Below are 27253 nucleotides of genomic sequence, written 5' to 3'. Positions count from 1 at the left end.
ACACTCATACATCTCATAGCCTATCCCCTTGCCATTCCTCAAGCTAAGAAGTATTGACCAGCTTGGAGAAACCGAGAGGCGGAGTGGCTTCCCCAAGGTCCCATAGCCCATACATGGAGAATCTAGGATTGGAAGGATGTCATGGAAGATGATAGCAGAAGCTTAGGAATATGTATGTGATCGTGTTCAGAAGTTGAAAGTAACTGGATTCCTGGCAAGTAACCCTGGGAAACAAGCAGAAAGAATCATAGGTGGACAGATCATAGAGTTGCTATCACTGTGCAGACCCTGTGAGATACGTGAATTCTCTGCCTGACTCATGGGCACTGCCCACAGCTTTGAGTTCAGGCTGCTTCCACTCCCTGTCCCGGGGGTCCTATTCCCTGGCCCCTCGGTGCTCACCGGGACATCCATGAACTTGGGCAGTGATGAAATGACTGGTTGTTTCCATGTTCTCTTTATAAACCAGTTTTGTCCTACTCTGTCTTCCCCTGATGCTATAAAATGAGAAATACAAGTATCTATTGAAGTCATGTGCCTGGCTCTATGCTGGAGTCTGTGAAAGAAACAAAAAAAAAGAGGGTGGAGGGAAGACCCAACCTCTGGCCTGTCCATGTACAAGACTTAGGCACGAGAATTCTCTGGGGAGAAGCCCTGTCCGAGTAAGTTGGCAGGGTCTCACCGTGACCACTAGAAAGAAGAAACAGTCATTGTGCTATAAGAGTCCAGAAAATTGATTAAAACTTGATTTTTTATTTTGTATAAGCTTTCTACTTTAACAGTTTCTGAACTCTCTCTCCATTCTCCTCATGCAAGATCCCCAAATTTGGTTAGGACTTAGTTACTCCACCCTGAACATTTAGTTTTATATTCAAATGTTACCAGAAGTATCAAAACTTCCTGGTTGTGCAAATTGGGCTGAACATCCTATAATAAGAGACATTCTTTGGATATTTTGGCCATGCACCTTCCTGGCCCAGCTGGAATTCAAGAAGTCCCTGAAACAGAACAAACATGGAAATGAACCCAAAGAATCCAGTTCTCTCTGTTCTGGGAACCTCAGAAATGGATTGATTTAAAGGTGCTTTTTGCAAAGATTCCATCTTGTTCTTATTTTGTCTCCATGTTTCACATTTCTCTGGTGCTTTACACCAAAGGCTGCCCAAATGAGATGTAGCTATCCCTTTATCCTGCTCCCATTCCCAGCATTTCTACCAAAGCCAGTTTCCTCTTCTTTAAACAGGCACCTCCCTCCCGCAGTGGCCTAGGGAAAGTGTGGAAACACTAAGGAATGTGCAGTGTTCTCCCAGGAATCATGGATCTTCACTCAACCAAGCAGTTCACTTGGTTAATACTTTAAGGCTAAGATTTAGGCTAACCAGATCCAGGGCAGTAGTTTCAGAGTCAAGGTAAAGAAAACCTTGAGATTGAAAACCATCTGCAGTTGAATGGAGAGCCTTGTGAGGTAGAGAGGTCCCCACCTGGAGGTTTCCAGCTGAGCTGGTGATGCAGCAGGAGATGCCTGTGTTGGAGACCTAATTATCTCCACTTCCTTTGCAATTGGGTCTCTGACTTCCTATTTATTATATCAACCCCTTAGTGGGTACATCCTCTGGGTCCTTTGACAATTTGCTTTGTTTTTTGGCATGCCTATAATACCTCATGCCTCTGTTAGAATACAAATCGTGATTTGTCTTGTGTTATAGCAATTTTGTATTAATTCATTTATTTGCTTGATCAAAAAGAAGTCTATTTGAACCCTGCACTGAGACCTGTGGGCAGGTAGAGAGCATGGGCGCTGATGGGTGAAGAAGAAGTCGTGCAGATGTAACTTAGCCCTCCTAGCTTCTCTCCTTCCTTGGGAACCTGGAATAAATGAATCCTCTGGGAACCTCAGTTTCCTCCTCCAGAAACAGGGAATGATTCCCTCTACCTGTTGGAGATTAAGAAAGCAAGTCAGCAAAAACACGTAGACCTGCGTTTGTTTTTTCCACTTAGTGTGGGTAGTGCCAAGGTTAATTTCCTCTCTCATTCATGTTAGGTTTCCCTAACACCCTCACCCTAGGGCTGGCCACAGTGACCCACCCAGTACAGCTCAGTCAACACTGGGTTGAGTTCAACACAGTTGGGTTAGCAAATGTTCACTGTAGCCTCAGGACTGTGCCAGGCATTTTGAGAGACTGCAAGGAAGTTCTGGCCTTTCTGCTGCCCTCATAGAGCTCACCGTTTCATCAGAGGGTGTGTCCATCCAAATCCCAGCCAAGACCCAGGAGTGTGAGAGTCGGAGGGAGTTACCCCGAGGAAACCACACTGTTATCGGCTTGCTCAGTCTGCAGGGGTGAGAGCCGGCATGTAGGGATGGGAAAGACCTGTGCCCACTTTCAGAAGGTCTGAGCAAATTGTAAAAATAACATCGTTTCTCCAGGCTCCGCATCCATTTTTCTGAATCCTCCTTACAAAAAGAGGAATTGCTGTTCTCACATGACAGGTTGGGACAGTGAGGTTCTGAGAGCCAGGTGACGGACTATGGGGTCACCCGCGCAGGGACTGAACCAGGGTGCAGACCACGGTTCATACGGACTGACGGGCAGGACAAGGCAGCTCACGCCTGCTTCAGTGACTGACACAGGAGAATAAGCCGAGAGAGCCAGTGCCTTCGCTTCTCTGCATGTGGAGGGTGCATTCAGGGAACACCAAGAAAGTAGGGGTCCCTCTCCAGTCCCCCCAACATTTCCCTGCTGTTTCTGCCATGCTGCCTAGATCTCCACCTGTAGGCTCTCATTCTTTAAGGTTAAGTGTTGCCCTCTTCAAGAGGCATTTAAAATGTGTGCATGAAAATATGGGAGAAACATAGGAAAAGTTTGAAGCTCTCAGCCCCTGAGTGTAAAAGATTCCTTTGATTTGGGATGTATGCCTGACTATTTCTGGGTTCTGGGAGAAAAAGGAAGAAAAGCACACAAAGGACACTTGTAGAGGGAAGAGGAAACTTTGTTCTGTTTACAAGTTTGCCACAAGTCAATGCAAAATAAAGGGAAAGTCAAGAGACATGAGCTAGAAAGGTGTATGGGGACAACCTTCAGGTGCTTGAAGCTTAGACTTGCTCCTGAATGTGATGGGGAGCTTTTAAGCAGAGGGCTAACAACTGGGTACTCATTTGAGGAAGGCAGTGACATCTATGGGATATCTCCTGTATGCCAGACCCTGTACTATGGTGTAAAACTGTGAAGTTTTACTTCGCCTCTCTCATGGTGAAGAAACTGAGTCTCAGAGAGATGAGCCCCCGTCACCTATGGCGCTCTTTCTCCTACTTCCTTTTCTTAGCCCATGCTACTGGTATTCATTGTAAAAGCCTCACTCAGAAATCTTGCATGGACAAGCAATTCTCCGATGCTGGTTGGATGATGTTATTTGCAAAGGGCGGAGAGAAACCTTGGGCTCACACCCAGTGCTGAGGTCACTTTGAAGGGTTGTTCCTTCCCCACGTGCGTCTTCAGCAAAGCATGCGGCTCTTCTCACTAGTGACTTGGGACCACATCTGCCCATGGTGGAGGGAGGAGAAAGGGCGAAGGGAACACACAGAAATGTCAGACAAGATTCCAAGCAGTTTTCTCCAATACCCACGGGATCTGCTTTCTCCTGGTGGTTTCTGAAAAATGTTTCAAGAGCACATGTGCAAGTCATCTGAGGAGACAGAACAGAAAGTCCATGGGCTGTTACAGCCTGTCCTGTTGGTGTGGGGGAACCCAGAAGTCCTCCAGGAGAGTCACAAACAAACAGTGTTTGGGTCAGAAAGGAGCCCCCTGGTCCCTACAACTGCCTTGAACTTGTCAGGGAGCTGGGCTGGGAGGGACTTTAAGTCAATCACATTTTTCAGGATCACAGCAAAGGCCTCTCCTCCCCGCCCTCTCTTGCTCCCTCTACCTGCATTCATTCATGCTTTCAATGACTCCAAGTGCCAGGCACCATGAGTGGCCTTGGAAACTTGCAGTGATGAAAGCTTTCAAAGAAAAACGAAATTGAGGATCAGATCAACCTAGTTCTCAGGTCCGGGATCTACCACTTATAGCTGACCCCTTCGGGCGAGCCGAGCCAGTTGTCTTTGTCCCCGCCCAACTCCTTATCCATAAAATAGGAGCGATAACATCCATATGGCGGGTGCTTGGCCAGGATGACACCGCTGAGCCAGAAATGTCATTTTCCTTCTGACAGCCACTGAAAAGTTTTTTAAACAAGTGCTTCTTGCAACTGAGAGACCCAATTAGGAACAATTGAGGTTTTATTTTATTTTTTTAAGAAATACTCTTTTGGTCATAGAAATCAAAGCAGAGAGAGATTTTTTTAAGAGCCTCTTGGTCTTACTTCACTTACTAAGATTTGACTTTGATTAAACAACTTCCCTAAACCTTGTCATCTCCTAGCTGTTAGGAAATGGTCCTGATATTTATATTCAAAAGCAGTGTAATCTTATAGTGGACTTACTACGTCCAAAGCATCACTTTGAGCAGTGGGTAGAGGTTGAGATGAATGATTCAGCCACTGCCCTGCAGCTGTCTGTCGTGTCCATGGAGGAGAGGGGACACTGGAATAGGGCCTTCTAATAAGAGACAGATGTTAGCCAGCTGCTGTTATGCGTGGACAGTGAAGTGCACCTCAGAGGGGAGTCCATGGAGGGGGAAGGGAGAGCCTGAGTAGAAGAGGGGCCTAGCCGGCCTCGTCATGTGGCAAGCAGGTATCGATGGCGCAGGGCAGGCCTGGGTGGAGGAGCCCGTCTTCATCTCTCGCCTGCCGTTGGCTCCTGACTCAAAGCCCGAGAACAAACAAGGCTCTGCGGGCTCGGACAGACCCAGCATTGCCAGCCCATGCCACCGCCCCTCTGGCAAGACTCCTGGCTTTTGTCTCGCCTCTTCCTCATGCCTGACCCACTACCCCGCACCGTCTCTGTGCTCCATGTCTCCTTGTCCTATCATGGGACTCAGCACCAGGCCCTTCCTCCCGTCCCTGTCCTTCACCCAGGCTCCCTCAAGACCCTTCTCCATTCTTGCCTTTCATCTTCTCTTCTTCCCTAAATTATTGTTGTTGCTTTAAGTGGGGGCAGTGGTGTGTAGCCAGCATGGCCTTTGCTGTATAATTTAGTTTCATGTTCAGTACCCAAGAAACATGTGAAAAATGTAAACAGTGTCTGCTCTCTGAGGCTGGGGTGCACTTAGGAAGCAGGAGCCAGTCGAGCTTGCTGAGCCCGCTGCTCGGGGGATTCAGTTCTGTCCCCGGAACCTCGTGCTCATGCCGCTAAGACTGAAAGGAAACTTTCTCAAGCCAGGCCCGAGGAGGGGTTCTGGGGGGAGTTGGGGTTTAGCTGTGCACAAGATTTTGTTTTTGTTTGTGTTTGTTTGTGTTTGTTTTTCATGCCCCCAAACCCCACTCTGCACTCCCCAGTCTTTACTTTTTAAATTAGCCCAGATGTCTTATCAATAGAACCAGACCAAAGGGGCCTTCTGGTCTCTCTCTCAAGCCAGCCATGGGTTCCCTGACTCCTAATTCATCAGCCAGATCCAGTGCCTGGAGGCCCTGGGTATATGTGTGCATGGTCCTTTTCCAGTGAATGATGGGCCCAGACAGGCAGCGAGAGAGGGCCCTGCCTAGAGGCCTGCTTCCCTGGGCTGCTGCCCACTCTGGAACCCTCTCCCAAACTGGACCCATCTGTGCAGTTGGCTGACATCTGCACTTCTCTCCATCCTGGAACAGATGATCTTAAATATACATAATCTTAAATATACATAGATTCAGGAGCGATCTGGTTTGCTGGCAGGACAGTGGCTTCAGGAATATGGATGTGAGCGATACCCAGGTCCAGGTCTGCGGTACAGCTGCCAGGGCAAGAGGTCCAGGGACTGAATATCAGTTCAGTGCAACGTGAGGGAGGAGATACACTGCATGCAGCAGGGAGCTGTGGGCGGGAGTTTAATGCCCCAGAGCAGGCAGGGGTGTGTCACTGAGAGCCCAGGCTCCACACCAGCTGTGTTCTGCACCTGCACAGTCCTGTAGAGTAGCTTCTAGCCACCTGTTATGTTGAACCTATGAGATGTGGCTCATGAAACTGAGGACCTGAACTTTTAATTAATTTACATTTAAATAACCACATGGGGTGGGGGCTTCCCATTGCATAGAAAGAGTGGATCACATTCTCCAGCGTGCATCACATCCCAGTGCTGCCACTTACAGCGAGATCTCAGGCAAGGTACTTCGCCTCTCTGGTCCTCAGTCTCCTCATCTGTAAAATGGGAAAATTAAGTGGGAATTGTGGGGATTCCAGCAAAGAGCACCCATAAAACACTTGGAACAGTGCTTGGTATAGACCTGGTATCTAAAGTAGGAATTATGTTCCCATTTCACAGATGGGGAAGCAAAGGTTCATGCAAGGTCCCCTACCCCAAGTAGTGGAACAGGAGTAAATCCAGTTCTTTTAGCCCCATAGCCCATGCACTTTCTAGTGTACCACACCACCTCTCTTAACATTTAAAAAAAAATAATAATACTTCTCTCTTTCCCCGAGTGAGATAGGACACACTAATCTTTTGGTGATACGATGTCTTACATCCTTTAAGTCTGCCTATGCTCAATGGGTGGTTTTTGCCTCTGGAGTACATTTTCTATAATTCACAATAAACATTGGTCTCAGTGATTTCTTGCCTGTGGAGCTTTCTATATGGTTCCCGATGGCCTATAAAACCCAACAGCCTCTGCAGACTGGGCCTTGCATGATCTCTACCAGCTTTTCCTCACAGTCCACTGCCTTATGGATGCATTCTAGGCCTTGGGGGTTCCATTTCTCCTGCCCAGAGCATTCATCATTCACTTCTCCACCTCTTTTTTTTTCAATGTTTTTAAATTTAATTAAAAGTATATATTTTCTTCATTCACTATTATTTTGTATTAGCTTCAGGTGTCAGCATAGTGGTTAGACAATCCGATACTTTACAGTTCCCCTGGGATTTTCAGGACCATACATGGTCATTACAGCTTCTCCCCCTCGGTTAACTATTTGCCCAGGTCCAGCGCAAATGGCACCTCTGCCCTGTGGTTTCCTCTGACCACCCGCGATGTGCTGCCCTCGCTCTGACAGCACCTATCCCTTCTGAAGCACCCAGCCGTCCAGAGGGCAGGCTGCCTCTTAGTCTGCATTTGCCTATGTCCGTGGCTTTCTGTACCAAATGGCCTGTGACAGCTAAGGACGGGGCTCTGTCTTCTCCCTTTAGTATTTCCAGTGATGTCTCCTTTATGGTCGGCTTTAAACAAGCTCAGATTCCAGCCCACATCCCTTGGGCTGGGAAGTGTGTATGACTTCCACTGCTCGAAGGAAGGTTCAAGAAAGCGGCAGGGGTAGGGGTCGCTGAAGAGCTCACGTGGGCCACCTGCAGAATATTTGGAGAATGTGTATGATCCACTGAATGACACTGTTGGGAACAGCCCCTGCTGAGTGATGTCTCCTTTATGGTCGGCTTTAAACATACAAATCAGTGTCTCTAAATGATTCCCTTATGTGCCAGCTGACATCCCCTTGTTCCTACAAATAGGTGACCAGAGTGAGCAGTGCCTTAAGTCCCCTGGTTTATCCCTACATGCCACCATGTGAGTTGGGGGCAGATGTCGTGAAGGCCCATCCTGACCCCAGCCCCAAATTCTCAGTGCCTCTGTGATTGCCCGCCACTCTGGAATGTTAGCTATCTGAAGACAGGGATTTTATGTTATTGTTCTCCTGTGTTCACTGCCATGAATTTCAGCATCAAGAATAGGGGCTAGCACATAGTAGGCATGCGATGACTATTTATGACTAAGCCTGCACTTGGCACTGTGACAGTTTTGCACAGAAAGTAGGAAACTGCTTCTAGAAGCTGGGCCTCAGGACTAAAGCCCTACCCCTTGCCTCTTATTCTGGGAAAGATTGGGGTCTCGGGAATGTCCCCGCAACTAGAGTCCTACAGGGATGGATGGAAACAGAGCAGGCTCTTTCTGGCTTGAGACATTGTGGTTCACCCTCCGAGAGGTCTCCCAGGGGGAGACCCAGCCCAGGAGGGAGTGAAAGTGCAGAAGAAGGGAAGAAGCAGGAAGGAGAAGAGAAGAGGAAAACAGAAATTTGGAGAGAGGAAAAGGAATGACTAAGCAGCAATAAATGACTAACATAATTGTGATGACAAGAGCTGATGATCATGACAGGAGCCGTGTGAATGGCCGGGCTACCAGAGCAGTTACTTCACGACTCCACCCAGTTTGACACAGGTAGCGGCTAACTTTCACTGGCTTACAGAGGAATGAATTGAGACTCACAAAGGTTAACTAACTTACCAGGCTTCTGCAGCTGGCCCAGGGGTGGGGCAGGGAAATATAGAATTTGAACCCAAAACTGTGGTCCTTGAGAGCCAGGAAGAAAGAAGTAGGAAGGGATGGAGGAGGGACGTGCTCACTGTGTGTGTAGAGTATGTGGGGCAATGTCTGAGACTTGCGTGTGCTTACCCTACTGATCCTCCAGAGCAGGCATCATCCTCTGCCTCATTTGCAGTGGAGGAATTAGGGCTTTATGAAGGGTTCAAGGTAATGCTGAGAGTCAAGGCAGAAGCTCAGATTCCAGCCCACATCCCTTGGGCTGGGAAGTGTGTATGACTTCCACTGCTCGAAGGAAGGTTCAAGAAAGCGGCAGGGGTAGGGGTCGCTGAAGAGCTCACGTTGGGGATCCCAGGTCTTGCTGCAGTTGTGCCCAGAGACCTTGTCTCAGAACAGCTGCTTCCGTACCCTGCATTTGTACAGATGTGGGCTGCCTGGGTCAAGGGCCCACTGGGGGAAAGCATCGCTCTGGAGGTGTCTGTCTCTCACAGGAATCTGGAGAGGAGGTGGTGGACACATAAGTCAGATATGTCCATGGGGCATTTGGTGGGCAAAGCCCCCAGTTTGCATGTCATGATCACCACCCCTACTTCTGAATTCTGGAGGGGCAGGCAAGAGAGAAACATCACCCTTGTCCTCAGGAACAAGGGCTCTTGTGTGAGCTATCAGGCCAGCAGGATGCTGGGAAAGCCTCAGCAGTCCCTGTCCTGTTCCCTGCATATGTCCAGGCATTGCATCCTTTGGAGCTTCATCCAAGGAGAGGTCACGCTGGAGGCAGCGCTGGCAAGAGCACTCTCTGCTCTTCTAAAGCAAAGAGGAGGGAGTTAATAGCTCCGAGGGTTTTCAGACTTGGCTCGCGGGAGTTATAGGTGGGGATCAGAGACCCTGAGAGCTCAGTGAGAACCAGGGACGGAGCATGCTGCATGGCCCTCCTGGCATTGAGTGGGGTCCCGGCAGGTACAGTGACTCCTCCTCTAGCCTGGATACAATGCAGAACACACAGATGTGAATTAGGCAGCTGGCGAAGACAGGAAAGGGGGAGAAGGGAGGAAAACCAAAACAGCCAAGCCCTAGTTTCAGGAACTTGAGAAAGTCTTGTTCTTTTAACACAGAGATGCTTTTAAGTGAAAAATCACTCCCCTGACCTGTCTTCAAAAGGCCAGTGTGGTCAAGACTGCCGTTAACCATCACTCGGCTATTTCTAACGGAGGGTTTCGGTGACCAGGCCCACAGCTGGGATATGGTCACTGCTTTCTTGACTCACCCACGAGTATCTCAGGGCTCTGAGAGAAAGGCCAGGAAGGCTGGAGGCTCCGCTCTGCATGGCTTCGAGCTGAGTGGTGGTTCCCAAGTTTCAGTGCTTTGCTCCAGAGTTGGCTGTGTTTCCCAAGTCCACTCTGGAGCCAGTAGAGAGGGCATTTCGGATTCAGACTGATTGGATTTGTTTTCTTGGTCTGAGGCGGTTTTGGAGTGAGGGGTTTAGAGCAGCCAGAAGTGCCTGTTCCTGCTCTGGAATCACTGTACTTCTTTATTCTGGTCTAGAACTGGACATGTCTCAGGCTCCTTGTACTTCTCTAGACCTGGCAATGCCTCTGGGCTCTGAAATAAAGATCCCGGTGCTTCTGGCTGGCCGTGCCCCAGGGCTTTCCCGCAGTGCAGGCAGTGTCTCTGCGTTCCCATCTAGTGTCCAGAAGATTCTGGTCAGAGCTAACAGCGCCCTTTTGATCTGATCTGGCATCTACACTGCTTTTCTGTGCTGATCCAGAATAATGAAATGGCATGAATTGCTTTCAGTATCGGTGTTTTAGAAAAGGAGAGATTTGGAAACACAGAAAGTTAGCTATGTGTTTTTTTAAAAAATGTGCTCAGAAATCTGTTTGCAGCAAGATTGTGCACCTCGAACTTTATCCTTCATGCCTCTGCATGTTGACATCATCAGGGAAACGGGCTGGTCATGGCTCAGCTGTGGCCCAGCTTCCCTTCTCCTGCCTCTCTCTCTCCAGCCCCTGCTCTCCAGGGCCCATTTGACATGAAGTCTGCATTTCAGACCCGGCCCTCAAGCCGAGATTGCCGGGGCCACTCCCTCATCTCACCCCTCGAACCCAGAACCTGTTGTGCTGTTCCAGGAGTGTTTGCTGGATCTTCCACCCAGTTCCCTCTATGGCTTTGGGAGCTTCAGGAGAAGAGATTTTTACCTTTCTTCCCCCCCCTCCCCCCCGGGATCCATTTTCTCATGTAGACAGTGGGGAATTAAGAACCTAACACATAATCAGTGCTACATTGATGTAATATAGTGAAGGAGTGAATGCATGAATTAATGAATGCATAAGAGAGAAATGTGGACTTTGTCTGGGAAAAATAACCGGAGACTTCCAAAAGGAAAGGAAGATCTCTGGGAGCCCCAAACCTCTGCCTCTCACCCCTTAGGAATTTCAGGAAGGTCCCACCACCCACTCTCCCAACCCTGTCAGCATCTCACTGTTGGAGAAGGCACGGCTGCCATGAAGTCACCCACGGACCATCTGGCTGGGAATCCCGTGTTCCTCTTCTGCTACAGGGATTACATAAGCTGGACAGCAGCCTCCAGATGTTAGCAGTTTCTGCTCATTGTCCCCTCCCTTTTCAGCAACAATAATAATAATTAAAACAAACACAGGCCCCGTCCCCCACCCGCACCCCTGAGATTACAAACAGGTGGGCCCAGATGGCCTTCCTTCTCCAAAGGCCTCCTAGTCTGTAAGCAGAACAGCTGACCCTTGGCAAGGCCTGCCCTGCACAGAGCGGAAAAGCCAGGCCCGCTGCCCTGGGACGTGGGCCCCAGGCCCCAGCAAGGGAACCTGGCCGTGTCATGAGAAGTCCCTATGCTGGTCCTTCCCTCTCCCTGGCTCCCACCCCCAAAGCCATGGCCTCCAACATAAATGGATGTATTTTGGAGGACGAGGTGGCTTAAGAGATTAGTAATGAGATCCCAAGTCTTTCATTGCTGGGTCAGGAGTTCAGCGCGGGCCTGGGTGACTGGTGAATGGCATAATTACAGAGGCTGGAGCAGGCCTGCCAGGGCCCCTGCAAAACGAGCCTGCCGGGCCTTTCAAGGGAGGAGTTGTCAGCAGCACAAAAGCCGATGACCACCGCATCCGACACTAATCACTCTCCCTTGTTGGAGGATTTACTAGCTGGAGCCCCTGCCCAGCACCTCCTCACAACTGGCGTCTGGGTTTCGGTGATGGGTGCAGCCACATGGGGAGAGACTGCCCAGCCCGTGGGATGGAGTCCTGGAAACTAACCTTCCATAAAATGCAAATTGGTGACCAGTGCCATCCTTTTAATCATTAGTACCACTGTTATCGTGGTGATTTCTTCCTCTCCCTGGGCCTCAGTTTCCCCATCTGGAATGGGGTCCTTTGAATCTCCCCTTCACAATGATGTAAGAATGGAGTTAGTGGAGGTAAAGCAGAGGGGTGCTCATCACTGTCACCTCATTATGATCACCATTTACACTGTGTCGGCTTCAGTTTCCTCATCTGTATAATAGGGGACAGACTTGGAGTAGCACAGGCAGGGGTCAGACCCAGACAGGCGTGGCTTTGGCACACTCTTTACTCCCCTGCCTCAGAGGAATGTGAGCATCTGCCCTTGGAACACAGGTGCTGGCCATAGTGGCTGGTTTAAATGATGGCACAGAAAATAAGTTGGGTTTGCCACCTGTCAGAGGGGCTCTGTCAGGCCTCTTGCATAGACTTTCCCTTTGAAGAAGGTTGGGGTATCCAATCTCTGTCCCCTAGAAATCCAGAGCCTCTGTGAAATTAAGCAATTGCATGAGCAGTGCCAGTCCCCAAGAATCAGTTCTATGATTCCGAACCATCTCTCTTCTAAGACACCGCTTCCCCTCCTGTACAGATGTTAGCACGCTGTAGAACAGTGGCGTCTGGCATGATCTCTTTGCTCCACGCCCTTTTCTTGTACGATCATTGGATCAGGTCAGGAGAGTACAGCCCAAACCAAAGGATTTCAGACCTGTGGGAAGGTGCAGGCCTGGAGGATGTTAGACCCCTAAGGCATGTGAAATGCCTCTTAGGTTCTGGACAGACCCAGAGGGAAATGAGGTGTTAATCACCCCAGAGCTGAGCTCCAAGGCTGGAGGGCATGGATACCCAATTATCTTATCTGGAAGTGTCTCCGTGGAGGCCCAGGTCTGCTGCTATTTCCAGAACTTGTGGTGGGAGGAGGTGCCATTGCTCTGGCCACACACTGGCCCTCTGTGCAGGAAATGTCTCTTTGCTTGATTGTCAGTGCACGTCGAATAATAAATCCTGGGACTGAAAGAAAGGCAGTCCACCCTCCCCTCCCCTCCTGTCTCTTTAAGGCAGGCATCAAAGGGGAAGGCTGCTCTGGAGGCCTAGGGAGGTAATCATTGTTTCTAAGAGTCTGTGCAAGAAAGCCTGGTGTCTCTGTCTCCTTCTCTCCCTGTCTCTCCCTGTCTCTCTTTCTCTCATTTTGTTTGTTTGTTTTTTTGTTAATTCTCACCCAAGGATATTTTTCCATTTATGTATGTATGTATGTATGTATGTATGTATGTATGTATTTATTTATTTTTAGAGAGAGTAGAAGGAAGGGGGAGAAACAGAGAGAGAAACATCAATTGGTTGCCTCCCACATGTGATCGGGGATCATGCCTGTAACTGAGATAAAATTCCTTGACCAGAATCGAACCTGGGACCCTTCAGTCCGAGGGCCAATGCTCTATTCACTGAGCCAAACTAGCCAGGGCTCATTCTTTCATTTTCTCTCTCATTCTCTTTCCTCCCTTGCCCTCCCCTCTCCTCCCCTGCCCTCCTCTCCCCTCCCCTCTCCATTGTTATCACGTGTGTAAAAAGGAGGTTAGAGAAGGGGATTGAAGAGGTGTGTGTGTGTGTGTGTGTGTGTGTGTGTGTGTTGTGTTGTGTTGTGTTCTATATCTTTTAACCTTCAGTGGCCCTTTAAGTTGTCTATGTTCAGGGGGTTAGTTTGGAATAAGGGGCATAGGAGAGAGGTCAGGGTGGACTTAAGAATGAGGAGAAGAAGAACTTGGGTTGAGGAGGATGACAGGACGCTGAGACACAGAGAGAGGCCTGAACCTGGAATGGGAACTTGGGTTGCATGGGTCATACGTCATCACTTGCGAAGAGACATGGAAGCACTTGTTGGAAAGTCTGACATATAGCGAAGGATTGATAACATTATTATTATTATTGTTAGTACATTTTTAAAATTCAACTCATAGTTGCTTAGTGCCTACTTTAGGCCTTCCTTCACTAGTTATGCTGAAGACGCAACAAGCAAGACCCCATTCTTTTTCTCAGTGAGCTAACAGCAAGCTCAAGGATTGCAAATGGGTTCATTTCCTGGGCCACTCCTGACCAATCACATCGCTCATGGTAGCCTTTGTTGAGATGGATTCAGAGGCCTGTACGGCGGGGAAGAGCATGCACGGTGTATTAATGCCATCTGTCCTGAGATGGGAGAATGCCGGCACCCAGCACCACATGTTGGCTCGACTGGTCCAGTGGGCTCAGGGGCTGTTCCACTTCCTGTTAGCTATCAGCCTCAGTTTCCCATCTGGAAGTAGAGTGACTAATACCTTTCCCATAGGGCTGTTTGAAGGATTCAGTGAGACAATGGTACCCAACAGGCTCTGTGGTGTAGAACACTAGTGAGAGAAATGACTATGAATAGCAGTTCCTAGTGTCATCATCATATTTAATGCACAGCAACTGCATGTGAGGCTGCGGGGGTGGCCAGGTCTGGCTGTGGAGCCTGCCAGTCCTCCTGCCTTAATCCTGGGTCTCCCACTGACTTCCCTGAACCACAGGATCGATACCATCTCTGCACATTGGTCTAGGCCTGGAGAGACCCGGGCTTATGGGTCAGATACGTCATCCTGAACCATGTGGATCACCTTGGAAAAGCCACACCAGTTCAATATAGGCAAGTCCGGTGAGCCCCACCCAGTGACACCAGTGCAAAGGAGAGAGAAATCAGGCCCAGGCACTGTCCTTGAAGCTCACACACAGAGACAGGTGGACATATGGGAAACGCAAGTGCATTACACAGAGGGCATGAGCAAGAGTTATGGGGAAGTCCAGCCACTGGGTGGAAAGAGTGAACTTGGAGTCCAGCTACTCTAAACTAACTCCTAAGCCATGGGGGAGCAACAAGGCCTTCCAAACCTCAGAGTGCTTATGTCTAACGGGACAGAAATGCTTACTCCTTGGGGTTATTAGGAGGTAGGAGGACTGAATGAGAGGATGCATAGTGAGCAGCCTTCCTAGTTGGCCATCTTTAAGAGTGGGTGCCCTTTCCCTCCCCCACGGGAGCGCTGAGGAGGGAGCAACATGTTCTGTAAGGAACAGCCAAGCTAACTACACAGAGGTGGCTTTATTTCACCTGGGCCACCACTTCGTGTTCCTGTGTCCCAAGGCCCTTCACAGCCAGGGTATGACGGCTGCCTCCCAGCAGGCATCCCCCTGCAGTCATCATATCCAGAACTTGGCTCCTCTTGCAACCTTGCAATTCTTGGGGAAATAAGTTGGCACTGGACCCTCAAGCCTGAGGTGAAAATGTGGCCCGAGTAGAAATCTTGGGAAACACTGCCTGGTGTGCGTGTGCGTGCGTGTGAGCGTTCATGTGTATTGTTGCTGTCAGCAAGAACCCCCACAGTCGTCCCTCCCTATTCCTTTTTCCTCCTTTTTTTTTTCCTATGAGGCCCATTCTCAAATCCCTTTGGGTTGAAAGAGGAAATCGGAAAGGATGGGCTAGAGGTTTGACAAGCACTTCCTCCCTCCTGTGATTGACAAAAGGGCATGTAAATCCATAAAAGAGAAATCCAATAGGAACCTCATGACATCTCCCCTGTGTGGGAAAATACCAGCACTCCGGCTCCCCTGTTCTCCCGCCTTTGTGTACGTCGTATGTGGGTGGAAGATAAACTGGATTTAAAAAACCTCTTGAAAGCAAGACATCGTTAACTCCTCTAATTGAAAGCAGTCTTTGCAAAGGAGTGGGTTTGGCGGTGGGTGCTGGAGGTAGTGGCCAGCAGTGCATGGAGTGGACTAGAGTCACGGGTCCTGGGGACACGGAGGCCTCTGATTCTGTCATCCTGGGCACTCCAGGCACCACCAGACGTCCCAGCCCATCCCAGAGGAACTTACAGCGTCCCTTCAAGGGATGTCTCTCCCCTCCGCACTGGGCTCTGTTCCCATCTATTGGGTGCCATGGCTGGAATCACATCTTTGAGGACCATCCTAGCTCAAACATCCATTGATCTCAAAGCTCTGGAGAGGATCTCCCAGCTCTTTTGCAGCACTCATGAAGAGAAAACAAAAAACAGAAAATGCATTGCTGGAATGGGTGCAGTGAACTGTTACGCTACTCCTCCAGCTGCCTTAGGCAGAAAAGGTGGCTGGGAAACGAGCTTCCACCTCAGAGTATCAAAGTCCTGGGCCTGTGGGTGGGCCGAGAGGCCAACAGGAGGGGACACTGCACTGCAGGTCCAGTACTTTCCCCGGCCGCAGGCACTAGGAAGAGGCTGGAAATCAAGCTGGCTGCACGTGAGCACTGAACGCCCTTTGGGGGTTCCTCTTGCTCCATCCTCTACAAGTGGGAGCGATGAGTGTCAGAAGTAAGCGACTGAGTCAGTTCTAGGAGGCAGGTCCCTTGCCTGGCCATCCAGGGCTCTCACAGCCACATGGCCCAGCCCAGGGCAGACCGACAAGGGCCTGCTTGGGTCTGATGAATTAGCACCTACTCAGGAGCCCAGGTGGAGGCGACAAGGAGAAATCCCAAGTCCATCCAACATAACAGCCCTGAGAGCTAGGGAGGCAGGCCCTTTGCAAGCTGGCATCTTCAGTGAAGAGTGTGGGCTGACTTGGTACCTGGATTTGAGACCTGGTTCTACCAACCAGTTGTGTGGCCTTAGGCATATTGCCAGGCCTCAGTGTCCTTGTCCATAAAACGGGTACCACAATAGTGCCTACCTCACAGTGTTGTGCTGAGGACTGCATGATTGAGTGCATATCGAGTCCTTACAACAGTGCCCAGCATAGAACAGGCATGCAGTATAGGCTGCTGCGGCTCTGCTGTTGTCACTATGTTGTTACTATTGTTCCCTGGGCAACTGTGGCATCCCATGTGGTGGGCAATCTGCTAAGATTTCTTGGAAGGTAACTCAAACCCGGTTCTCACCTTAGAAGTCTTCAGAGTTTAAAGGGATAAGACTGGGCTCTAAACAACTGTCATCCAACTTGACAAGTGCAGTAACTGGTGTCTATATAAAGAACTCTATGAACACATAAGAGAGAGCAATGGATTCTGCCTGGGGGCTAGCAAAGGCTTCCAGAGGAGGGGTGACATTTGAGACTGGCTTTGAAGTGTGCGCAGTATTTCACAAAATGGCCAGTCTTGTGCAGTGGAGGGGAGTTGAGGTGCAGGGAGGAGTCTGGGCACAAGTATCAGGTGGCAGTCAGCAGCATGTGGGAGAGAGTTGTCCAATGAGAAGGGAGCGCAGATGTGCACATGTGTGGACACCTGCCTGCCGCTAGAGGGAGGAGGCAAGGCAGCTGACAGTGGAGGCAGGGACAGGCCGAAGCAGCTGTGCCCAGGAAACTGCTCTGTCCAGCTGTGGGCCATCCCATCCTGTGGTCCATGGGAAGCCGTGGAGGGCGTGGTAGGTAGCAGGTGACAGAGTGGTGATTGCGCTCTCTTCTCCGTTAGAGGAAGTGGAGGTTCTGACCAAGACAGTCGTGGTGCTCCATGATTGAGTACACAGAACATGACGTCGCAGGCATCATGTTTCATCCACAACTGGATGTATGGCCTGGAAAGAGTCATGTCAAGCCTCTGTGCCTCATTTCCTCATCAAATAAGTGGTATGATCATCTCAACCTCACAGAGCGATTGTGAGGATGAAATGCTATTGTGACCGTGAGACCCTTGGTGGATGCTATTAACTGGGCACTCTGAGATTATTTAATACAAGCTCTACATTTCACATGTGGGAAGATTGATGTCCAGCTAACAAGGACACAGCCAGAAGTGACTTGGGTCTCCTGTTTCCCAGGGGTGTAGTTGAAGTAAGCAGGTATCTCTGAAGATGATGGAGAGAACAAGGAATTGTGCTAAAGATAGGCCACCTTATCTTTATGCCAAGTGGGGGAAAGGTTGCTTGCCCCTGGGTTCCCACAGGTGCTAAGATGGTGATAGGAGGCACTGACCTGCTCAGCCTCCATCAGAGACTTAGGGTTGGGTTTCTTAGAGAAGAAAGAGGCAAAGGCACCCGAATTCTTGTCTGCTATTTGTGCCACGGAATTCTTGGGGGAAGAGGGAGAACTTTCACTGGAAAGGGTTCTTCTACTGAACAAAAGTATGATTGAGAGGGTGCAGAACATAGGTGAGGAAAGGGCATCCATTTTACATTTTCATAACCACTTTTTACTTACTTCCTGTGTTATATTGTGCAAATCACCTGCCTCCCTTGACCACTGAAAAAGGAACCATCCCAGTAGAGAACCTGTATTCAAATCCCCTGAAAGAGTAGGAGAAAGTGCAGCCAGGTATCTCCCCCTGGCTGTTGGCAGGGCTGTCCAAAGCTAAAGTGGGCTGTCTATCCGTGGAACTGAGTTCTCTGTCTATGAAGCAATCAAGAGGATACTAGGCAATCCCTCCTCCAGCCCTGGCAAGACCTAAGGGAGGGTGCTTGCCAGCCCAACCGCATGACTCCTTGCCTAACACCATTATATAAACCTCCCTCCCACTCTCACCAGATCATTTATTTATTAATGTATTCATTCATTTGATGAACATCAATATTTTAATCATTCAAAATAGCATTTGTTTTATTTCATTTTATTGGGATAAAACACTTAACAAGAGATTCACCCTCTTCCGTTTTTATGTGTGCCGTACAGTGTTGCTGACTGTAGACACAGCGTTGCACAGCTGACCTCTAGAACGGAACTTAACATCTTGCTTAACTGAAACTTCGGGCCCAGTGATCAGCCACTCACTTTTCCCTCTCCCAGCCCCTGGCCACCACCATTCCGCTCTTTGAGTCTATGACTTTGACTATTTTAGATACCTCATAGAAGGGAAATCATGTAGCATTTGCCCTTTGGTGATTGCCTTAATTCATGTAGCATAATGTCCTCAAGGTTAATTCATATTGCCTCAAATGGCAGGATTTCCTTCTGTTTTAAGGCTGAATACTATTCCATGGTATGTGTATACCACATTTTGCTTATCAACTTATCTGTTGATGCACAGGTAGGCTGTTTCCACATCTTAACTATTGTAGATGATACTACAATAACCATGGGTGTGGACAGTGCACACGGATGGTTTTCAGTGATAGGAGACCCCCTCTTTATCTCTCTAGGGCAGGGGTGGGGAACCTTTTTTCTGCCAAGGGCCATTTGGATATTTATAACATCGTTTGTGGGGCCATATAAAATTATCAACTTAAAAATTAGCCTGCTATATTTGATCAAAGATTTAATTATCTCACCCCTAGTGCCTTGACAGGGCCAGACCAAGTGATTTGGCCGGCCTTATACAGCCCCTGGGCCGATCGTTCCCCACCCCTGTTTTAGGGGAATCTGAAGCCTGGAGGCTGCAGATGTTTCTGTGTGCCCTAAGACAGTGAGCGATGTGAAGGGAGGGATCAGATCTTGTTCATACCAGCGGGACACAGAGGTTAGAAAAGTTACTATGTTCAACCCCCTGACATCTCTGGGCCTGGGGAGCGGGGTGGAACCCTTGGCGTCCTCGGAAAGATTTGCACGTGTGAGAGTAGAGAACCTAAGGGAAAGTGGATGGTTCTGCACCAGTTTTCACAGAGATGCAAATTGGAAAGGGGAGAAGGTCGGGAGAGATTGGGAAGGTCACTGGAGCCAGTGACGCTGAAGAAACTGGACAAAGGGATATGACGGGTGAAGAGGAACGTGGGGTGTTGGAGGGAGAGCTTGGGTTCACAGGAGTGTGTGATGTGCCTCTCCTGCTTGTTCCCTCACAGAATGTTCAGTCAGTTTTACATTTCCACTCATGCTTTATGGCATTGGATTTGCTTTTGGAGGGGAAGGTACAAAAACGGGGTGGAGGAAAACAGCATCCCCATAGAATTTGTTACCTTGGGATCACACCTGTATCCTTAGTGACCCACCTAGGATACAAGTGTCTCCATGGGCATGGGCAAGGCTCTCTTCCTCTCTGGGCTTCAGAGTCCAATGTGCCATGCACCCTCCATAAAGGGCAGCTGAGTGAGCAGAGGCATGCCAGGTCCATCAAAGCAGGAGCTGCGAGTGTCTGTCCCCCTGCGCAGCCTCCCCCACCTCCCAGGAACCTAGATGGTTTTAAGATCAATGGGGGTTTTGAGGATTTATTCATTCCTCTCTGATCTGCCTTGACTGTCCCTGGTCAGGATCCCAGCCAGCCTGAAACAAACCCAACCCTGAATAGGAAAACAGGAAAAGAATTAACAGCAGCACCTTCTAAAGCCCTGTCTAGCGCTGATAGGGCTGCCGAGATAAGAGGAAATTGTATTGAAGCAAGACTTCTCTGACTGGGAATGCTTTAGATGCGGAGATAAGCCCCCAATGCCTCCCAACACACACACACACACACACACACACACACACACACACACACACACACACCCCAGCCCTCCAGAGATGTGCCCCACCACGCTCTGCTGGGGGACAGGCAGCTAAGACCACAAGGGGAAAGAATTCCAAAATGATACATGTCGAATTGCTGGCCTGAACTCCGAATGCCATAGATAGTTTATGCAAAGTCTCACACAGTTGTAAAATGTAACACAATCCACTGACAGGCCTGCCTAAATTCGGTCCCAGTTGTTTTTTGAGAAAAATAAATAAACTTGAATATGTCTTCTATCCCATGAATGTGACTGTGTTTTACCCGTGGTCCCTTGGGTGTTAGGCTCCTAGAGATCTGAATGCTTGAAGCTCCTAGAAGCCATCACTTAATCCCTGGAACCTTGACTCTTCTTAAGTTACCTGTGACATTCAGGAAACCAACACTGCATTTCCAGGACCCACTGATGTCTCGGGGAGCTGTGAGGGAAACTTTGGCGACGAACACATTTCAATAATTTTCAATGTTTTTGAAGCATTAAAGCTCTTTTTGTAAATGAAACTTTCAAGGCGGCTTGATATCTAAAACTGATGATGCTCAGATGATGGCCTGGTTGAAATGGTGGAGTAGAAACTAAGTAGGTCCTGCACCCCCTTCCCCCCCCCCTCCGAATCCTGAACCCCAGGCTGACACCTTCAGGGAACCCTAGGAATTCATAGGTGATACATTGAAAACCTATGACACCATCCAATATTCATATGTGAAAGATAAACTCCAGGTTCAAAGGGGTGAAATAACTAGTCCTAGTCCACAAATATACATCGAATGTTGGGGAGCCTGGACCAGAACCAAGTCTCCCTAATCCATAGCCAGCTCGCCATTGCAAAACTCTTGAGTGACAAGGTGATTCTCCAAAGTTGGTTAAGCAACTTTCTTCTTTTCTCTGAGGTCTCAAGAATGAATTGATGAAGATGTTAACATTGAGAGAAATTAGATGAAGGGTATAGGGAACTCCCAGTATTATCTTTGCAACTTTTCTTCAAAACAAAAAGTTATATATTTTTAAAGATATAAAATTTTTTTAATTATTGATTAGAGAGGAAGGGAGAGGGAGGGGGAGATAGAAACATCATTGATGAGAGAGATTCACTGATCGGCTGCCTCCTGCACACCCTCTACTGGGGATCGAGCCTGCAACCTGGGCATGTGCCTTTCACTGGAATCGAACCTGGGACTCTTCAGTCCACAGGCTGATGCTCTATCCACTGAGCCAAACCAGCTAGGGCAAAAAAAGTTATTTTTTAGAAAAGCATTAATGTTTGCAATTATAGATTACAGTGCAGCCAAGTATTTTTATCTTGCCTTTGATTAGTGAATTTGGTGTAGAACTTCTCTACTCCATTTTTTAATTCTTCTGTTGTCATCTATATGAATCCCTGGGTATAATCTTGTTTTGTGTGATTTTTATAATGGTATCAAAATGTACTTATCCACTTAGGTCTTGTTCTTTTTAATCTACTCAGTGTTATATTTTTGCAATCTTTCCAAGTTGATGTCTGTGAACTCCCAAGTAAGGCTTCCATTTTGCTTGGCCAGGACCCATACTAAGCAGGTGTTAAATACTGTTAGCATCATCCCTGTATATGAATATCATTCAGTCCTCTTAGTACACTTTTACTCATAGAATCCCATCATGTAAATATGTCATTTTATGCATCCCTTCCCTAACAGATGAACAGACAAACTATTTCCAATCTGTTGCTACTGTAGATATTGATAGAATAGGTATCCTTCATCCTTGGATATCTTTTTTTTTTTTTAATATATTTTATTGATTTTTTACAGAGAGGAAGAGAGAGGGATAGAGAGTTAGAAACATCGATGAGAGAGAAACATCGATCAGCTGCCTCCTGCACACCCCCTACTGGGGATGTTCCCGCAACCAAAGCACATGCCCTTGACCGGAATCGAACCCGGGACCTTTCAGTCCGCAGGCCAACGCTCTATCCACTGACCCAAACCGGTTTCGGCCATCCTTGGATATCTTGATCCTATCCAGGTCAGCCTTACTTCTTAGATGAGCAGATTGATATCTGCAGATGTGGAATGACAAACCCAAATTCACAGGGAGGTTTGGAGAGAGGAGCCACTTTAGAGCTCAGAGGAAAAGCACTATTTTGGGATGACCTACTCATGTTCTGACCAATCACAAGAACAGCTCAGCTCTTCCTGTCCTTCTCCATCATAGCCCTTTCCTGCTCTGCAGTTTACAGTTATGTGTGTCTATGCAATTACTCGATGAACGTCTGCACATGTTGCCACTCTGAGCTCCTCGCCATCTGTCTTGTCCACTTCTCATCTCACAGTGCTTGGCAAAGAGCAGTGACTCAATAAATATTAATCTGAATGTATGAATGAACCAGTGAATGAAGTGACATTTGGATACACACAAAGCCCCTAAGTTTGAAGAATTTTGCTTGTCTATACCTTTGTGTTTCTTTTAACACAAATTTGGCATATCTGTCATTGAGAATGAATGCATGTGTATGTGTGGATATATGTTTACATATATACATATGAAGTGGTGGAGCTGATTTTCTTAGGGGGAAGCAAATGTTCATACTATCGCAGTCTTGCTCTGTTGTTAATGTAGCTCTGAGCACAGTTTACAGATTTATTCTGAAGTGTGCTCTGCTTGGTGTTCAAGAGTCTACGAGATCCAACCCCGCAGCCTGCCTTTTCTGCCACTTTCCCCAGCTCAGATAATACCAGGCAGCTTACCACAGCTTAACCCTTCTGGATGTCTGCTGTCCTCTGAGGCTGAGCCTCTGCGTCTGTTCCCTCTACCTGCCATGCCCTTCCCCTTATCTCTACCCTGTTCATACCCAACTCAAATATCAACTCCTCTAGGATTTGTGCTCCCATAGAATTACTCTGTCAACTCTACCTACCATCAATGGCATTGAGGATTTCCTCCTCAGCGTGAGAATGTGGGCTCCTGGGGTAGACTCTTGATTGTCTCTTCATCCCTGATTCTTCCTGCAAATGCCAAGGACAAAATATGTAGATAGCAAAGGTTTATCAATTTAAATTTAAGTCAATCTCTGCCACTCTCTACAGCACTTGTGTTTCTTTCTCTTTTCCCAGGTGTGTCGGACCAAGGTGATTGATCTCAGTGAAGGCATCTCCCAGCACGCCTGGTATCCTTGCACCATCAGCTACCCCTACTCCCAGCTGACCCAGACCACGTTCTGGCTCCGGGTAAGCCAGTGCTTGAAGAGCCCTAGATGCTCCGGAGGCCCCAGGAAGCTCTGCCTCCCATGACCTTTTCTTAGGATGGTTTGTCTGTCCATTGAGGATGCTCATTGTAATGACAGGGGACAAAACACTGATCAGTGGGATGCTTCTGGAAATGGAATCCCTTAATTGCTTGTGAAATACCTCCCCCCGCCCCCAGTCATTCTTGTCTTGGAAGAGTTTGGATACTTCTGTCTGCCTGGAACCTCCTATTCATTGTTCAAGACTTTTAAAAATTGTCTTCTCTTCCCTGAAGTCTGTAGTGATCCCCCCAAGAGAAAAGTGGCTATTCTCTCTCCTCTAGTCCTGTACATGTTTGGTTGGTCAGCTGTTGATGGCACTTGTCACATGGTGCCATCCTCCTAAGGACTGTGGATTGCATTGAATTTCGATTTGCATGTCATTGACCTATGTTGAACCTCATATTCTACAGAAATGCATGGGCCATGTCTTATTTACCTTTGTCTCCTCAGTGCCTAGTACAGAGGTTAGCATGGAGGAATGACAAATAGTAACAACACCATTTTTTGTGGTTTTAGTATGTGCCAAACACTTTTCTCCCATCTTCTCATTGAGCCTAATAGCCACGCTGTGATACGGGTCTTCACTTAATCCACCACTTGAGGTGAGGAACCGCAGGCCCAGAGCGGCACAGCCAGCCCTGATGGACAGTCGCATCTCGGAGGGAGCAGAGCTGAGATCGGAACAGAGTTTCTGATCTCAGAGCCTGTGCTGTTCACTGGGAGGCTCCACTGCCCCCTCCATTCCCATTACAGAGCCACAATGAGTAATCCAGTTCCTGAAACAGGATGTTATCTCTGAGACACCCCCCCCCCCCCCGCCATCCTGTGGCTGCTTCCCCACCAGGGACAGGGGCATGCGTGACCCTCTGATGTCATGTGCATTTCAGGCATACTTTTCTCAGCCAATGGTTGCTGCAGCTGTCATTGTCCACCTGGTGACCGATGGGACCTACTATGGGGACCAAAAGCAGGAAACCATCAGCGTCCAGCTGCTTGACACCAAAGAGCAGAGCCACGATCTAGGTGAGCATGTCCCCTCGGGCCTGGCTGGCTCTGGGTGCCTGGTTTCACCTTTGCCCAGTGTGGTCCTGAGGGTCGGCTGAGAAGGCCTCTCCCTTCCCCTCTCTTCTTTCTCGTTCTCTCTCGGGCATTCTTATTGCCTTCAAGTCAGGATGTACTTGTGGGTCTAGAGAAGCCTGACTGACAAGTTCAGGGGTGAGGGATCAGTGTGGAAGTCCTCCCTCCAGTAGCTGCCTTCTGCCAAACACCTGTAACTCAGCATCCCTGATGGTCCTCCAAAGGCCCAGGGAAGGAACCTAAGTAAGGCCCTTTCTCACTGTCCGCATCAGCACCTTGAGACCCAGGGAGCCCAGGCCGCAGGGCAGTGGCTCTTTACCCTGTAGCCAGTACAGCCATGTGTCCAGTATGAGCGCCAGACTTTCCCATGGGAGTAAGACCAGGAAAGGTCCGATTCAGAACTAGGAAGGCAGGGAAGGAGTCAGCTGCCCCAGAACACAGGCTGTAGTTGGCACTTGTACCACCTGCCTCAGCATACCACAGGAGCCATGGACATAGAGCTGATGGGCAAGGTTAGAATCTGGCCCCGCCACTCAGGCGCCTGGAAAGTGGGAGCGTTTTCTCCACCTCTGTGTGCCTCATTAAGAGCTCTGGGACAATGAAGCCATTGTACAGTCAGAGCGACATGGGAAATAAGCGAGGCTTGAGACTATGGTGGCCCGTGCCTAGCACGACACCTGCCCCCAGGAAGTGCTGTTACCTGCTCCCACGTTTCCGACACAGCCATCCCAGATGGGTGGAATCCCGGGCCAGCACCGCAGTCCAGGCATCAAAGCCGTAACACACACTCCAGAGGGAGCTCATTTCAAAGACCCCAAGATTGCAAGCCGGCGACGGGTCATTCCAGGGTCAAGCAGCAGCCCAGGGAGCAGCGAAGGCTTTTCGGTTTTGTGTTGATGTTTACTTATTTAGTTAGTTTCAAAGGCAAGGGGGAACATCCTAATAAGGAATAGAAAGAAAACCCCTCTGGACTTATCTGGATTCCTGGTAAATTTCCTTAAGTGGGAAGCAAATATTTTCATAGCTGTCCTGGCAGAGCGCACCACAGCCAGGCTCTGAGCAGAGGGTTTCAGTGGAGCCGGGCAGGTCCCGTTCCCAGGGAGCTCCTACATAACTGCTACCTGATGCGGGGACTTCCACGTGCCACTGTCCCTCCCACCGGCCCATCTCCCATCCTCAGCATCCTGACTTCCCCTTCAGATGCTTCCCAGCTCTGAGAGAATGGACCACCAAACGGGGAAGCTTCATGCCCCCACCTAGCAGGCCTGCCCGGCGTGGTTGGGATCATCCCATTTTCTAGATACTGAAACTGAGTGGTGGGGTTTATTGGAGTTACATAATAAGGAAGTGGCTAAAGCAAGACTTGAACCAAGTTCCACCAACACCAAAGCCACTTTGTTTCACCCACTGCATCCCACCCATCACTCCCCTCTCCTTCTGGATGCACACCTCTGCCTGCCCCTCTCCCTGCCCCTCTGCCTGCCCCTCTGCCTGCCCCCTCTGCCTGCCCTTCTGCCTGCCCTTCTCCCTGCCCCTCTGCCTGCCCCTCACCCTGCCCCTCTGCCTGCCCCTCTCCCTGCCCCTCTGCCTGCCCCTCTCCCTGCCCCTCTCCCTGCCCCTCTGCCTGCCCTTCTCCCTGCCCCTCTGCCTGCCCCTCTGCCTGCCCCTCTCCCTGCACTTCTCCCTGCCACTCTGCCTTCCCTCCTGAACCTGAGGACCTGCTCCTGGTTCTTTTGAGGGCTCTGGAGTGAGGGAAGCTTGCATGCTACTTGGACTGTATGTTGCTGGCTGCTCTGTGGCCCTCTGGAAGGCCACTTCCTGCCCAGGGTTCTCAGTCTCCTGTCCACAGAGGCCCTTACCTTGTACCACCGCAATGGCCTGTAGCAGTGAAATTGTTTCTGGGAAGGCAGCCTGAACACTGGCAGTTCCGACCAGCAGACCCCAGTGCAATGTGGGAGGTGGGGGAGGCTGGGCGGAGGGGTGGCCCTTTGGGGGAGGAGAGGGCCGTGGGCGCTAGGTGAGGGGAAGGCTTAGGGGGCAGGGAGGCAAGGGGGTTGGAAAGATTTGGAACCGAGAGAAAAAGGCAGACAAAGAAACTTTCAATCAAACTCAAAATCCCCACCGGCCACCCAATGGTGCTTTTGTGCAGGGACATGAAAGGGTCTGGGGGCTTGGGGAAGGGCCGGTTGGGAAGGGCGTGACTGGCCTTGAGTAATGAGCCTGGCCCCCCGGCCCTCTGTCTCCCCTGACAGGCCTCCACGTCCTGAGCTGCAGGAACAATCCCCTGATTATCCCTGTGGTCCATGACCTCAGCCAGCCCTTCTACCACAGCCAGGCGGTGCGAGTGAGCTTCAGCTCACCCCTGCTCGCCATCTCGGGGGTGGCCCTCCGCTCCTTCGACGGCTTTGACCCCGTCACCCTGAGCAGCTGCCAGAGAGGGGAGACCTACAGCTCTGCCGAGCAGAGGTAAGGCACCCGGGTCTGCCCACCCTGCCATTGCGCAGCCAAGTGGAGATGGAGGAATTCTGAATGGGGTGGCCGTGTGAATTGCCATAAAAATCTCCGGGCATCTCCCTCCTCCATCTCCTGGGCTCTGGGCAGCACTGCCTCTGGGCCTGATGTCCAGGGGTGGGGAGGTCTGCAGGGCTGGGTGGTGGAAAGAGGGCCTCTTTTGCTGGCCTGCAGTCCCAGTGGCTGGCAGGGGGACCCTGGGACATCGCTTTCTCTCTCTGGGCCTCAGTATCTTCATTTGAACAGAGAAAGGGTGGTGGGTCCGCTGACTCTCAGCTCTGAAGTGCTGGAATATCCTGCTTCCTGAGTGGCACAGACGGGAAGGATAACTCTCTGAAATTTAG

At 49.5% G+C, this 27253-nt stretch overlaps 1 protein-coding gene across 1 annotated transcript in view; it reads left to right on the top strand.

Annotated features, from left to right (window-relative positions):
* Positions 1-27253, top strand: part of PAPPA (pappalysin 1) — a 218523-nt gene that overhangs the window by 137270 nt on the left and 54000 nt on the right. Inside the window, exons 11-13 of the mRNA XM_028161419.2 lie at positions 23149-23262; positions 24209-24344; positions 26651-26864. Of these exons, the coding sequence (XP_028017220.2) occupies positions 23149-23262; positions 24209-24344; positions 26651-26864 (464 nt within the window). The remainder of the gene's footprint in view (positions 1-23148; positions 23263-24208; positions 24345-26650; positions 26865-27253) is intronic.

The sequence above is a fragment of the Eptesicus fuscus genome, chromosome 15, assembly GCF_027574615.1.
Source record: "Eptesicus fuscus isolate TK198812 chromosome 15, DD_ASM_mEF_20220401, whole genome shotgun sequence".
Taxonomy (NCBI): Eukaryota; Metazoa; Chordata; class Mammalia; order Chiroptera; family Vespertilionidae; genus Eptesicus; species Eptesicus fuscus.
This window is presented reverse-complemented; position numbering and strand designations above follow the sequence as displayed.